General features: G+C 47.7%; 1 protein-coding gene across 1 annotated transcript; it reads left to right on the forward strand.

Annotated features, from left to right (window-relative positions):
• Positions 1–372: 372 nt before the first annotated feature.
• LOC115398769 (androgen receptor-like) lies at positions 373–8,509 on the forward strand. The gene is made up of 9 exons (XM_030105708.1): positions 373–1,223; positions 2,178–2,314; positions 2,564–2,680; positions 3,087–3,230; positions 3,345–3,551; positions 4,144–4,288; positions 5,076–5,206; positions 5,357–5,508; positions 7,761–8,509. The coding sequence occupies exons 1-9, from the start codon at positions 373–375 to the stop codon at positions 7,923–7,925; spliced, it is 2,049 nt and encodes a 682-aa protein (XP_029961568.1). The 3' UTR covers positions 7,926–8,509.
• The last annotated feature ends 5,215 nt before the right edge of the window (positions 8,510–13,724 follow it).

Raw genomic sequence — 13,724 nt, forward strand, 5'->3', positions numbered from 1 at the left:
AGTGACACCGGGGTTACTCCTCACGTCAAAGTTCAAAGTCCTCCTACGCTCCTCCGCTCCTGACGCGCACTTTTCGCCCGTGCGTTAAAAGAAAGCCGCGGCACGCAATAAGAGGCTACTTTGTTTAAAGAGTGAGAGAAAAGGAGGAGGAATACAAGAAAAAAAGTTTATTCGTGTGAAACTACTGGTCGGGTCGTGCGGGACGTCCCTTCCCTCGCCACAGCCTACGTCGACGACTAATCTGAATTCCCCATCCGCTGACACACATGAGTGGAGCCTCATTGGGTAGGCGTTTTCTCGCCAGGAAAGTGTTGTTTTGTTGGCTCTCCGTGCACCCAGCGCGCCGCTCCGACTCCAAGGACGAAGCCGAACATGGCCTTTCAGCCGAGCCTGTCCGACCTGGAGGAGACGCAGAACTCTTTACTAATGAATGAGCGCGATCGCCCGGATCCTGGCGAGCCGTACGCGTGCCCGACCACTGAGCTCAGCAAGGCAGTGTCCGTGTCTCTGGGTCTGGACTCGGTGGCGTCTCCGCTCGGCGGCACGAACCAGTGCTCGAGCGGCGCCTTCGCAGACTGCGACCCCGCCGCGGGGAGCCGTTCCCAGGCTGGGAGCATGAACCCGGAGGGCGCCAGGCTCGTCCTGGGCGACTCCGGCGCGAGGGAGGACGACTTTGGGGAAGTGTGCCACGGCATACAACAGGTGAGCTGCATGGATCTGTTCAGATCGGACGACATGGACAGCGCGCGGGCTGTGACGCGCGGCTCGGTGATATCCAGATACGTCTGCAAGGAGCCGAGCGTGTTCGTGAGCCCGGCGCAGGAGCTGCCCGCGCCCTCTCATGTGGCCGTGCCCCTGAAGCCCTACTCTGCCTACCCCGCCGCCCCCAGCCTGTACAGAGATGCCCCGGGAGTGTGGTGCGCAACCGAGCGCGCGTACGGCGAGCGACCCGAGCCGCAGCGCGGCGCACCCGCCGGACATAATTTCCAGTGTAAATATTGTAATTGTGGTCAATCGTCTCTCGGAGCCAAGCAGGAATGCCGCTGTGTCTGGTACAGTAGGGGCGAGCAGCAGGGCGCTAAAGGTGGCATGCGAGCGGCCATGGCACCAGGGTACGGCCAAGTGGAAAGTTTCCCGAGCGCGATTCCTCAAGGGCAACCCACTTTTTCCAACATCAAGACCGAGCCTCCTATTTGGCTGAATTGCGCAGACCGCAGTTTCAGGTAAGTAACAGTTTTTTCTCCCTCCTCTGTTTGGCTTTTCATTCGCAGTAACCCTGCCGCAGATCTCTGTTTCACCAGTGCCCGTCCGCTCCCATGTGCTCCATCTTATTCTAATTATGAACTCGGCAGGCGAGTGTCTGTTGACCAAAACGCAGTCAACAAAGCTTCAGCCTTTTCTTTGAAGTGGGTATTGAGATGTCGTTATTCACTTTTGGTTCCTTTTAACAAAAAAAAAAAGAGAAAAAAGGCTACAAAAAAAAAATTGTGGCAGAATTACAACAAACATTATGACTGTAATGGCTATGGTTTGGATTGATACCCTGTAGTTTAATGCTGGCTCAGCCGCAGCTGTGTTTCAGCATTACAATCGCCCTGCACGCCACTGACCCTGCTGCTCTTCTTGGTCTTGACCAAGGTGTGTTTCAACATGCAAGTTCGGCTGAATCAAAGTTCATCCTAACTCCAGGGCTCCTGGAAAATTCTCCCTTGAGCATGGGATGTTCTCCTGAAAAGTTATTATTGTGTTTCAGTGAAACTTTTCAGAAAAGTCCCATTTTGTGGGTGTAAAACTGCCCTAAAAAAAATCATGTTTGTGATTTTCCTGAGAAGTCCTGATCTGTGGCTGTTAAACTGCCCACAGTTCATTTGACTTGACAGAAATAAGAATGAATGTATCAGTGTCACTGTAAGAGCGGCACCAAATTGAGGATAATGTTTCGTTACTGATTCATGGAGAGATTAAAGCTGCCATTCTTTAATCACAGGTTGCCACACACACTTACCTGCTACTGACTTACAATCAGTTGACAGAAATATAACAGTTGAAAGTGGAACACGACTCAGCATGAATGCCCTGACAACCTCGTGCTTTAGGGGAGAAAACCTGGTAGTCTAGCGTGAACCTCCTCGGTTTTAGATCATCTTGAAATGTAAAGCTCATGCTTGTGTGTGCAGGCATGAGGACTTCTTCCCAGGTGTGTACCTGTCGGACAGGAGAGTGTGCCAGGTGTGCGGCGACGACGCCTCCGGTTGTCACTACGGCGCCGTCACCTGCGGCAGCTGCAAGGTCTTCTTCAAGAGGGCCGCTGCAGGTGGGTGAGAAACGCTCTCAGGTCCGCCGGCGAGCGCCGAGCGGTTGCTCCTGTGATTTAATTTCTTCTCGCTTACGCTCGCTCTCTGATGCAGACGGGGCACAGTGACCTGGCCTCATGAGGGCCGGTTATTTGTTATCAGTAAACACCCACATATCGTTGCTATGAGCGGAGGCCCTGGCCATTGTTGAACCCTGCTCCCCTCACTTTTGGTTTTTTTTTTTTGTTGTTTTTTTTCTACGCCTTCAGGCAAGCAGAACCACTTGTGTGCCAGCCGGAACGACTGCACCATCGACAAGCTGAGGCGGAAAAACTGCGCTTCGTGTCGCCTAAAGAGGTGCTTCATGTCAGGAATGAGCCTGAAAGGTGAGGCAGTGGAGGAGGAGCAGAGAGAGAGCAAGAGAGAGAGAGAGAGAGAGAGGATGGAAAATAGTTGTGGTTTGCATTTGGAAAATGGACTCAAAGTAGTGAGATACCTTAGATTTTACTGTTCCAACTTGAGTACAGTGTAACAAAAGTAGTCCAGCAGAGGTAGAAAAAAAAGGAAGGATCATTTCTCTTTTGGCTGATTGGCCAACGGACAGAAACTTCCTCACATGGTTATGATAAGGGAAAGCTCCATGAGTTGCATGATAAGTGGATTCCCAATTATAGTAGCTACATTTTCCCCAGATATTTATCCTCCAGTAACTCCACTAAACGGCCTGTAATGCTCCTTTGTTCTCCCTCTTTGTCTTCTGCTTTCGCCCGTGCTGTCTGTGGTCGATTCAAGGTCGCCGGCTGAAGGGTGCCGGACAGACGAGAAACGGGGAGGAGGAGCCACAGCCCGCCGCCTGGGGGCACGGAGACCGGGAGGACAGGGCCGGGAGGAGAGACGCAGCCCTGGAGCCTGGAAATCCAGCTGCCAAGGCTCAAGGTGGTGACTCGGTCCTGGCAGATTCCTCGACTTTCAGAGATGTGATCAGGTGTTGTTTTCCGTGCTGTCCGTCCTCTCCGTCCATCATCCTGTCCGTCTGTTCGTCCTGAGCAGCGTCCCAGGCCCTGGCTCTTGGCATCCCCCCGACCCTGCGCTCCTGCCTGTCCTTGCTCAGCATCCTGCAGGCCATCGAGCCGTCCGTGGTGAACGCCGGGCACGACCCCGCCGAGCCGGACAGCCCCGCGTCCTTGCTCACCAGCCTCAACGAGCTGGGCGAGAGACAGCTGGTAACCGTGGTGCGCTGGGCCAAGGCGATGCCAGGTAAACTCCTCCACGGCCAACGCGGCGGCGGCGGCGGCGCACGCCGTGTGCGCCCGGGCCGCGGCAGAAGCCGTTTCACCTTCACTCTATCGCCAGACATACCGTTTTTACTTAAAGCCAAACAAAAAAAGGAAAAAGAAAAAAGCTGCAAGGCCGAGGTTGTCAGCAACAGGGGGGGGTAAGAGACAGGATACCACTGAGCCAGCAGAAGGGAGCACGCTCTAAGTCTCTGACATTTCCCAGTAAATTGAGACGGGCTTCGAAGTTATCTGGACAAGTATCTGAAATCTGTTGGCGCTGGGCAAAGCCTCAAGACCTTAGAGGGAAGACGTTGCCAGACTTCTGTGCCAGTTGAAGCTCCATGTCAATGTAAACAAGGCGGTTTGAATATTAGCCACTAGATGGAGCTATTAACCTATCTAAGGCGGAAAATGAGGGCTGAAAGCTGACAGCACTTCCTTTCTGCTGTGTGATCTTTGTTTTTTCTTTGTTTTTCCTCCCATTGTCTCAGAAATGAATGGAAAATAGTTTCTTGGTCACGTCTGACTGCATGAATCGGAGCGGCCGGCTAATAAATGAGTGTTGTCGACAGGTTTCCGTGATCTGCACGTGGACGATCAGATGTCACTGATTCAGCTGTCATGGATGGGGGTGATGGTTTTCGCCCTGGGGTGGAGGTCGTACACGCTCACCAACAGCTCCATGCTCTACTTCGCCCCCGACCTGGTCTTTAATGAGTAAGTCCGAGCGGCTCGTTTCTCTCCACCTGCACCGGACAAAGTTTCTGAAACATCCACTTTCTAAAGACGAGCCTTTAAACAAGCCTGTGGAATCACCTCGAAAACTTTATTCCCCTTAATCTGTACAGAAACCAGCCGACGGCCTTATGAACCGTTTCCGCTCTTCGATTATTCACTTAGACGAGTTTTGATTTGTGCTGCAACCTCCAGGCCTGCGCCCAGCTCTTCCGGACACTGTTTTTCTGCCTCTCCTCTTGCACTTTAGAAAACTCAACGCGGAGCTTGTGGGTCACAAATCAACGCACGCCATGTACATAAATAACAGTGCTGCCATTTCTTATCAGTAAATTGTTGGAGGTGGGCGACGCGGTGAATGCTAACGCTGGCCGCTGGCCCTCCGAGCTGCTTCCAATTGGATGGTGATTTGTGCAACATTAGCAAAACTCTCATTCTGCCTGCATTAGACCTCTGTCGCCGCGCCGCGCTGCCTCTGACCTGCATGGTAATGGATACGCCTGCCCTCGACGCTGACCCTCATTTTTCTCTGCCTCTCTGTCGATCTCTTTTTCCATTATCCATCTTACTCATTTTTTCTCACCTCTGCCGCCTTTTCATCATTTTTTTTCCCTCCACTCTTGTCTCTGCAGCTGTTAATTGTCTTCCTCCTTTCTGTATTCCTCTCGGCCTGACCCCTCTCGTGGCCTCGCACTTCTTCCTCTGCTTTTGTTGCACCTTGAGCTCCTTCTCCCTCCACCCTCACGCTGTTTTTCTTATTTCCCCGCAGCCACCGGATGCAAGTGTCCAGTATGTACGAGCACTGCGTGAGGATGAAGCTGCTGTCCCAGAGGTTCTGCATGCTGAAGGTTACCCAGGAGGAGTTCCTCTGTATGAAGGCCCTGGTCCTCTTCAGCATCAGTGAGTCCGCCGGGACTCGGTCTCAATAATAACCTAAATGTCGGCTCAGCAAGTGAAATACCAGTAACGGCGGCGCGCGGCCATGCTTCGGAGAATTGATGGGGTCAAGTCTGCGAGAGTTATTGTTGTGTTCTGGCTTTGTGGTCACAGTGCCAGGGGAGGGCCTGAAGAACCAGCGTTGTTTTGATGAACTGCGGACCTCCTACATCAAGGAGCTGGATCGCTTGGCCAGCCGCCGCGGAGAGACCACCCGTACGCAGAGGCTGTTCCAGCTCACGCAGCTGCTGGACTACCTCCAGTCGGTAATACACATGAATCCCATTCACGTCTTCAGAACGCTCCGCAGCTCCGCAGCTCCGCAGAGTTCATTCCACACACACACACACACACACAGCAGGATGTTATCGATTTAATATTAGAAATTCATTATTTTATGGATATATTTAGGCTGAATTTATTGTATATTGCATTTTAAAATATAAAGTTCCTTCTTCTTCTCATCGAGCTGAAACTCTTCACTCATTAATGCCTTTGCTGGCATCAGTAATCCTTCCAGTTTTTTTTTTTTCCCCCCTCATGTGACAGGGGAGGTGGATTTGTGGATTTGACTCCTTTTTCAACTCTTTATACTACCTCCCCCTGCAGGCTGACGACTGTTACATCAGATTTGTTTTTATCTGGCTTGACGTGTGTTTTAGTCTCAGATTTTTTTTTTTCTTCTTCACATTTAACCTCATAGAATTTATCTGAATTCAACCAGATTAAATTAAACCTAAATTAAATCAACACACTAATAAAGTGCCTCACTTTTTTCTATTTAACCTTTCTAATTGTTGTACTGCATTAATTATTGACAGAATGCACAGCTATGCAGATTCTTCAGTCGATCCACAAAGACCTGAGGCAGCATTTGAATTTTCTTTCTTATTCTCACCGATTCTCTTCGCACCCCATGATACATTTCTCTGCTCGAAAGTCTTTAAAAATCCTCATATGCAGTCCTCCACCTCTGCTGTGTTCCAGCAACGGGGACTGGATAAACTAATGGAATAAATTAAAGTTCAGACTATAAAACATTAATCGGGTAAATGCGACATTATGACTTTTTAACTGAGTAGAAGTTAAAAAGTACCAGTCTTATTTTGGGAAAAAGTACATATTTGTGAAAGAACATTCTGGCCGGCAGTTGAACATTAAACATCTGTCTGAAATGGGGCAGTGGATGAGGAGAGTGCTGCTGCTTTGAATCTGTTCATGTGATTGCTGCCTCTCCCTGTCAGTGTGTTTTCTCTGAAGCGTTTCACTGTTTGCTGCTTTATGTCTGTAATGCATGAAATTGAGTGACGGGCGTATGAAGAAATCAACTTTTTAAAAACAAACATTTCATATTTAATGTGAGCAAGAAAACACAAAAAGCAACCCCGATTTATTATCGAATGTTGTCTAAAATTAATACTGAAGTGCTGAATCTGTTAAAGTCAGAATGAAAAAATTACAAATTATGATGCAAAATACAAAAAAAAAAAAGCTAGAACTCTGTATTCTGGTAGAGTAATGATGTATTTTATACTTCAGTAAGAACTTTAAAATTAAACAAACACTATTTTACTGGTATGAAGTTCAGATGTGAAATAGATGTCCATTTTCTTTTTTTTAATATATGTAGTATTTTTACATAGACAAGTAAATCATTGTAAATGTGAAGCCTCAGAACATCCTTTAAAAACCGGGTTTTGAAAATAATGCATGATTTTGTCATCCGTTAGATATATATTTACTTATTTAATTGTTTGAATCGCTTGAAAAAGGAAGCACAAATAACTTTTTTGAATTTCTTTATAATAACGTGAAAAAATATAAGAACATGATTTTATTTTTAAGTTTAAGTAAAACTCACTTTGAATTTTTTTTTAAGTGTAATCTATTCACCTGTTTCATACTGAAAACTGAACTTGCATGCATTTAGGAGTGAGAAGTTGTCTGCTGTTTTGGAGCAGTGTGTGGCCACTAGGGGGAGTAGACGAACAACCTTTTCACTTTCCCACCAGTAGAACTTTTAATACTATGAGGAGAACAATTAGTTTTCAGAGGGGAGAAAAAAAACCCCCCGACAGCCTCGATAAGGGCCGTGACCAGCATCAGAAACAGATTTGCAGAATCACAATGAGATGAGTAACATGCTCTCAAGTACCTCCTACGGAGAGCCGGGCTGCAGCGGCTTCAGCCTCCTGTCTTTCACTGTGGATTTACCCTTTAGCGCTGGGCTCGCTGCCTCTCCAGCTGGAGGGCAGCCAGGGAGAGTCTGCAGGGCCCTTTAGGCAGGAGACCAGAGCCCATCAAGACTCCGCAGTTCAAACCCCTCCCGGCTTTCCTCCCTCCGCCGAGCTTAAGAGTGTCACAATAAGTGTTATCTTTTAAAACCGGCTCAAAAAGACAGCCTTCAGTGTCATTTTATCTTCTCACTTTGTTCTTTTATTTCTTTCGCAGTCAGAATCATGTGTTGCCTAATGACCCGGTGGTGATATTCCTCTCTCTCTCTCTCTCTCCTTGTCAGATTGTGAGGAAGTTGCACCAGTTCACCTACGACCTGTTCATCCAGGCTCAGTCCCTGCAGACGCGCGTCAACTTCCCGGAGATGATCTCGGAGATCGTGAGCGTTCACGTACCCAAGATCCTGTCGGGCATGGTCAAGCCCATCCTGTTCCACAACACGGCCTAGACAACGAGAACGAGAACGAGCTCTTCTTAAGTTTCACAAGCTCCAGTCCACCAACCGTTCTCCTTTTGTTTTCTTCTCTTTTTCATTTTTTTTTTTTTCTTTTTTTCTGCGAAGCTCAAATGGTCACTGATGGTAAATGATTTGAAGAGGTTAGAAGAAAAGAAGTCAGGGATCATCTGGAGTCCGAGGGTGTGATTGGATACCCGGTAAAGAGAAGAAGGCAGCACATTCTTCCAGTCTCATGTAATCTAATTATAACTACTCTTGTTCGTCCTCACTGCCTGTTTCACTGCGTCGTGCACATCAAGTGTTTCTGGAGCTGATTAAAGCACTTGCATGCATTCCTCCACACGAGCCGACGAACGGTCGGCCTCCTGGCGTGCGGCCTCCCTCGTCCCGTCCCTGTTGATTATTGACAACGGGCAATTTTTAATTTCACGAGGTGAAGGCGGCAGTGAGAAAAACCTGTTTTGAAGAGTTCCCATCCCTGTGGCTTGTCTGTGTTGCTGTACTATGACATTTGCACTAGCTTTTTCCACAATGAGCGTTACTGTGTGTGCCGGAGACGAGAAAAAAAAAGAAGAGGGGGAAAAAAAAACCCACTCTTTGATTGACAGTTAATAAATGGTTGTGACATGCATGCTAAGAAGCGAAGCTATCTCGCCTGAAGGCATATGAAAACATTTCTGAGAGCTGTTGTCATCCATTAGAAATTATATTTGACTAATGGCCCCATGTGTTGTCTAAATAAACTCTCCCAAAGTGCCAATGATTGCATTACTGCCAATTTAAAATGTATATTTATGAAATTTTGATGTCAAAAGGTCACACAGAAACAATGAAAAAACTAATTATACAGAATATTCCATTAGTCAACAAACATGGGTGCCTTTTGTTTTCTTTGGTTCTTTTTTTTTTTGTTTTTTTGAGTGCCAAATGTTATTAAAGTTAAATTTTTTCCAGAGTGGACATTTCATACTGTTGTAACTTTTCTACAGTTTCTTAAAAGTGTTTTTTGCAGATGCTTTGTTGTGTATCATAATGCGTTCATTGTAGCTTCATGACAGTTTTGCCAAACGTAAAATGTCCAGCCAAGAATCCGCTCAGTTGTTGCAATATTTCCAGCTTCAGACGTAATAAAATGAAGTGAAAACGACGAACGGCTGTTGATGTTTGGTACCAGCCTTGTTAAAGTTTGGTCTCTGTGTATTAATTATTACAGTCCTTCCCTCTTCTGTTCTGTTTTTATCCGACTGAGCGTCACTGGAGCCGATCCAAACCAGTCCAGACAAACACACACACACACACACACAATCAGTCACACACATTCACATTGAGAGTCAACAATTAACCCTAAACTCAAGTTTTGGGACCGAGGGAAGAAACCGGAGTACTTTGAAGGAATCCATGTCTCGTGTTTCTGAAAGATTAATTTTCCCTTCAGCGACACATTAAAGAGTCTCAACCTGCAGCACTGCATCTCCCACATGCAGGCTTCCCCTCCTCCAGGGTAATGGATCTCAGCGGGGAACCAGAACACATCAGAGCCGGTCGGACGAGACCCAGGTGATGCATCCATCAGTTTATCTGGGGAAAAAAATACCCACAATCCTCAGCCTGACCTGTCTGAGGGTCTACACATTTGCAGTTTACATGTTTGTTGGTGACCCGTGTGTGCGAGTTTCCCAGTCTTCACCTGGGATCGACTCCAGCTTCCCAGACAAGCCGAATGGACTGAATTAGGTATAGAAAATGGATTGGAACCCCTACTTGTGCACATTGCGCGCCGCCGCCTGTGTTTGAATACCATCTAGTGGCGGCTGTGCTATCTGCATTAGTCAAATGAAGCAAGGCGAAGAGTGCAGTGGAACAACATCTGCTGGATCCATTGACATTTGCTTAGGATTGTAATTGGACACGGATTCACTAAGTGTTTGAGTGGGGTTACCGTTAAATAGCTTGAGTCACGAGAGTAAGCCTCATCGCACTGAACCGGAACATTTAATAAACCATGCACAAAACAATTGGATAGACAATAATTTGTTATTCTAAGGTGGTTTAGAAAGTGTTTGTGATGTGGATTTGCACAATTTTTCATCAAGAAATCCTGAAAGATGGACAAAAAGTCTTTTTTATTTTTTAAATTTTACACATTGTGCACCGCTCTAGCTCTGGTCAGAATATAATTTTACTTCCAGAGTCATCTTTTTTTAGCTACATGGTGCATTTGAAACCCCAATCTATAAAAGAGGAAGAAAGAAAAAAGGCCCGCTCTGTCTGGGCAACCTCTCCCGCCATTTTAAGTCCCATTTCCTGAGCAACCTTCCTTTAAAAGCCACGGCGTCTCGTAGGTTTGCAATGATCAAAAATGTATGTGTTGATGTCGACATTTGAACTTAGTTTAGATTCCATTTGATTTCTCTGTTTCTCCGAGTCTGCTCTGCATCAATATTACATGTCTACTCTAGCAGAAGAGGGGTCTTTTTCTTTTTTTTTTTTCCCCCCTGCTCTTTCCTGTTGGGTAACGACGACCACAGAGAGCGAGCGGTCGCTGCGGCCGCAAAACAACAAAAAAGTCGAAACTATTTCCTTATGTGTGAGATGAAGGGAGCGGCGGGTAAAACAAGGAATGAGTTACAGTGTGAAAAGATGAAATAAAGAGCGCACAATTAAAAGGGAAGAGATGGTGAAAGCTCGACCCCGGAGTAACCAAACACCCATTACGCCAAAAATCAAAAGGAGAAATGTTTGGTGCGACTTCCAAGGACCTTTCATAAAGCTGAAGCAGTAATGTCTTTAACACCAGATCGCTGCAACACGCCGGCTACAATGACCGGAAACCAATTAGATTGGAGAGGTGGTAAGATGACACCCCTGAACGGGGGTGTTTCGTTTGGCCTATCTAATGGAGGGTGATTCCTGCCCAAGCACCAGTCCATTAACAACCAATTAACTTCCTATTAATATTTTACCAGACAGGGCCTCTCATCCTGACATGTTTTAAGGAGCTTTTCCCAGGAGTGTTTGAACATGAGCAGCTTTTAGCGCAGCATAAAGAGGCCTGTGTAATGGGCTGAAGGAGGAGGAGTGGCAACCCGATAGCACTGAGAGCGAGCGGGGAGAGCAGAGCGGCGAGGAGACGGACCTCTGCAGCTGGTCCGGCCCGAGCCCGGCCAAGCCGAGCGCGACCCCGGCCAGACGCGCACGCTAGTCTCCGCCGAAGAAAATCCTCCCATCTTAAGTGCGAGAATGAGTAATGACCCCGTGCCATGTGTTGAGCTTAAGTGTGTTTGTATGGTTAGAGATGATGAGAGTTTTCTGTTTGCTTTGAGTGAAAAAAACTCCGGTCGGGCCCCGGGGCCTCAAGTGCTTCCCACCATCCTGGAGTTTGTCGTAAAATAAAGAGCCTGTATTGCCTGCTACCGCTCTGCCCTGGGTTAGCTTTATGCTGCGTAAGGCTGGTTTGCGTGGACATTTAAAACTAGTTCAGGGAAACTCCCTGCCTTGAGAGGAAAAGAAAAGCCGGGGAGGAGAGCGAGGGAGAGCGAGAGGCCATTATGACTGTAGCTTGCGGCTACTCCCAGCGGATAAGGCATTTGTCTACACTTGAAAGTATGATTTATTTTTCCACCAGTCAGAAGGGTTATGTTTGTCACCGCACACCGAAACGGACTTTTGGAAATAACAGCAGAAGCAGAAATGGGAACAAAAAAAAAAAAAAAAAAAGAAGAATGTCTTGTGATTCTCTAATGCAGGCGGCCTGTTTTCTCCAATACTTCCCTTCTACGGTTTCCTTGTTTGGGATCACTTTCAGTCTTCATTAACTTTAGTTAATCATACCGAACCTGGCGTCTAATTTATCAGCAGACGCACGTGCGTGCATGCGTGCGTGCGTGCATGTATGTTGATGATTAAGAGAAAAGGGGGGACTGTGGGTAGGGGGAGACGGTGCGGTTGTATCAGGTTCCCTCCACTGGGTGTAGATGTGGTCTTAGATTTCTCTCTGGGCTGCTGATTAACGTGTGCATGCGTTTGTGTGTGGAGGTGTGCGTGCGTGCGCGCGTGTGTGTGCACGTGTGTGTGCTGGGAGTGCACCGAGGAGGAGAGGAACTTCAGCTTTAATTTCCCCCAGCTCCAGATATTACACCCCCGCGCACTCTGTTTTTATTGGAACAGAGACCAAAAAACACCAAGTGTTTATGATGCATTAAAAGGCGGTGGGGAACTTGAGTGCGCAATTGTAAATCTATACATTTGGCTCTGTCTCGGCAAGGCAGAATTAATTCTTTCATGGCGAGGAGGGGGGGGGGGATTTTTGTGTGTTTTACAAAGACTGATGATTGTAACGTGCCGTGAAATTATGTTTATCGTCCTGATGCGGAAGGCAGAGCGCCGGAGACGGAGAGGAGGGGAGCGGACAGGACTGCTGGGGGAATGGAGGGAGGCAGAGGGCCGCACGGGCGGCGGGAGGCGTCACTGAGTTTTTGGGTTGGAGCACAGAAGGAAGGAATTATTCTGCATTACCCTAATGGCCGTTTGAACAAACGGATGGGTGAGGAGACCACATTACATTCTATTAACTCAGCTTTTGTTGTCAGTGAACTGTTAATGATGTACAAAGGGAGCTCCGCAGCGCTCCTCTGGACAATACCAGCTCTGTGCTTCTAATTATTCTCAGGGAAGCACCGACAGCTTTTATACCTGGAGACGCATTAGCTGGCTCTAATTAGAGTAAATATTCTTCGGGTATAACGCCGGTATTGCCTCACCAATCCGACGGCGATGAGCTCTGTGTTTTTCTGCAGGGCCGGCCATGCTTTCCCAGCTCTTCTCTATCTCTCACTCTCCTGTTATTTTTTTCATGTTCTGCCTTGATCATTGCCTTTGCCTCTTCCACACTCTTTTCTTTTCTGCTCTCAATTTACTTCCTCTGCTCTCCTCCTTCCCTCCCAGCAGCAGCAGCCCCGGCTGTGACAGAATGGCGGCGTCTGCCCATGCTCCAGCCACTTCCCAAGTTCATTATATCCGTACACAGAGTCCATCCCTCTGTAGCCCCTCGTAGCTCCCACGTCCCAGCCAAATGCAATGTGACAGCGCCGCCACAGCCCTCATTTACAGCCATCACAGGACAGATTTCCCCCTTCCAAGGCTCCCCCGTCTGCAGCCTGATAGATGGCACCCCTGCTTTTTCTTCCCGCGCGTGCGCGTGTGTCGCCGCTCGGTGCGGTTGCGCGTGCGTCGCAGCCGCCGCCATTTGTCCACGTCTGCATGCATGCGAGCCTCCGAGTCGGAGCGGGGCCCGAGCTGGAACAGCATCGTTTCGTCTGTCAGTAGTGATCCCTGAGACGATGCATTATGATATTACCGAACCTTGTTTCCACTCGCTCTCACACTGTGTTTTCAGATTTAATGCACTCTGCATGCATTGTTCTTATCTTTCTGCTTGACTTTAGGTGCAGTTTTAAGTGCAGAGTTTGTGGGAGACCTTCCATTTGCTGTGGCGGTGCTTATTGGAGCACCCTTGGGGCGAGCACATCTTTAGGCTGCTGCAGCACTCTTCAGCTTCGGCGCACACTTTCTGATATCTTGTCTCTTCTCCTTTCCTCTCTTCGCCTCTAAATATTATACTTGTAGTTGCAGCCTCGGGCATCCATTCTGTGTCATACTGGGGAAGGTCAAAGCAGACACACATACGCAAAGCGCACACACCCATAGATTTCAAATATCTCCATCAGCACTCGGAGGATCAGATTGTTTTACGGGAAATCATGTCACGGGTCAAATGATTGAATTATTAAT

This window comes from Salarias fasciatus, chromosome 2 (genome assembly GCF_902148845.1).
Source record: "Salarias fasciatus chromosome 2, fSalaFa1.1, whole genome shotgun sequence".
Classification (NCBI taxonomy): domain Eukaryota; kingdom Metazoa; phylum Chordata; class Actinopteri; order Blenniiformes; family Blenniidae; genus Salarias; species Salarias fasciatus.

What these genes read in the sequence shown, in the direction of transcription:
- LOC115398769 (XM_030105708.1), top strand. Translation starts at nt 373, where the DNA reads ATGGCCTTTCAGCCGAGCCTGTCCGACCTGGAGGAGACGCAGAACTCT. An exon ending in TGCGCAGACCGCAGTTTCAG is followed by an intron (nt 1,224 to 2,177) that starts GTAAGTAACAGT and finishes TTGTGTGTGCAG; the next exon opens with GCATGAGGACTTCTTCCCAG. An exon ending in CCCGACCTGGTCTTTAATGA is followed by an intron (nt 4,289 to 5,075) that starts GTAAGTCCGAGC and finishes ATTTCCCCGCAG; the next exon opens with CCACCGGATGCAAGTGTCCA.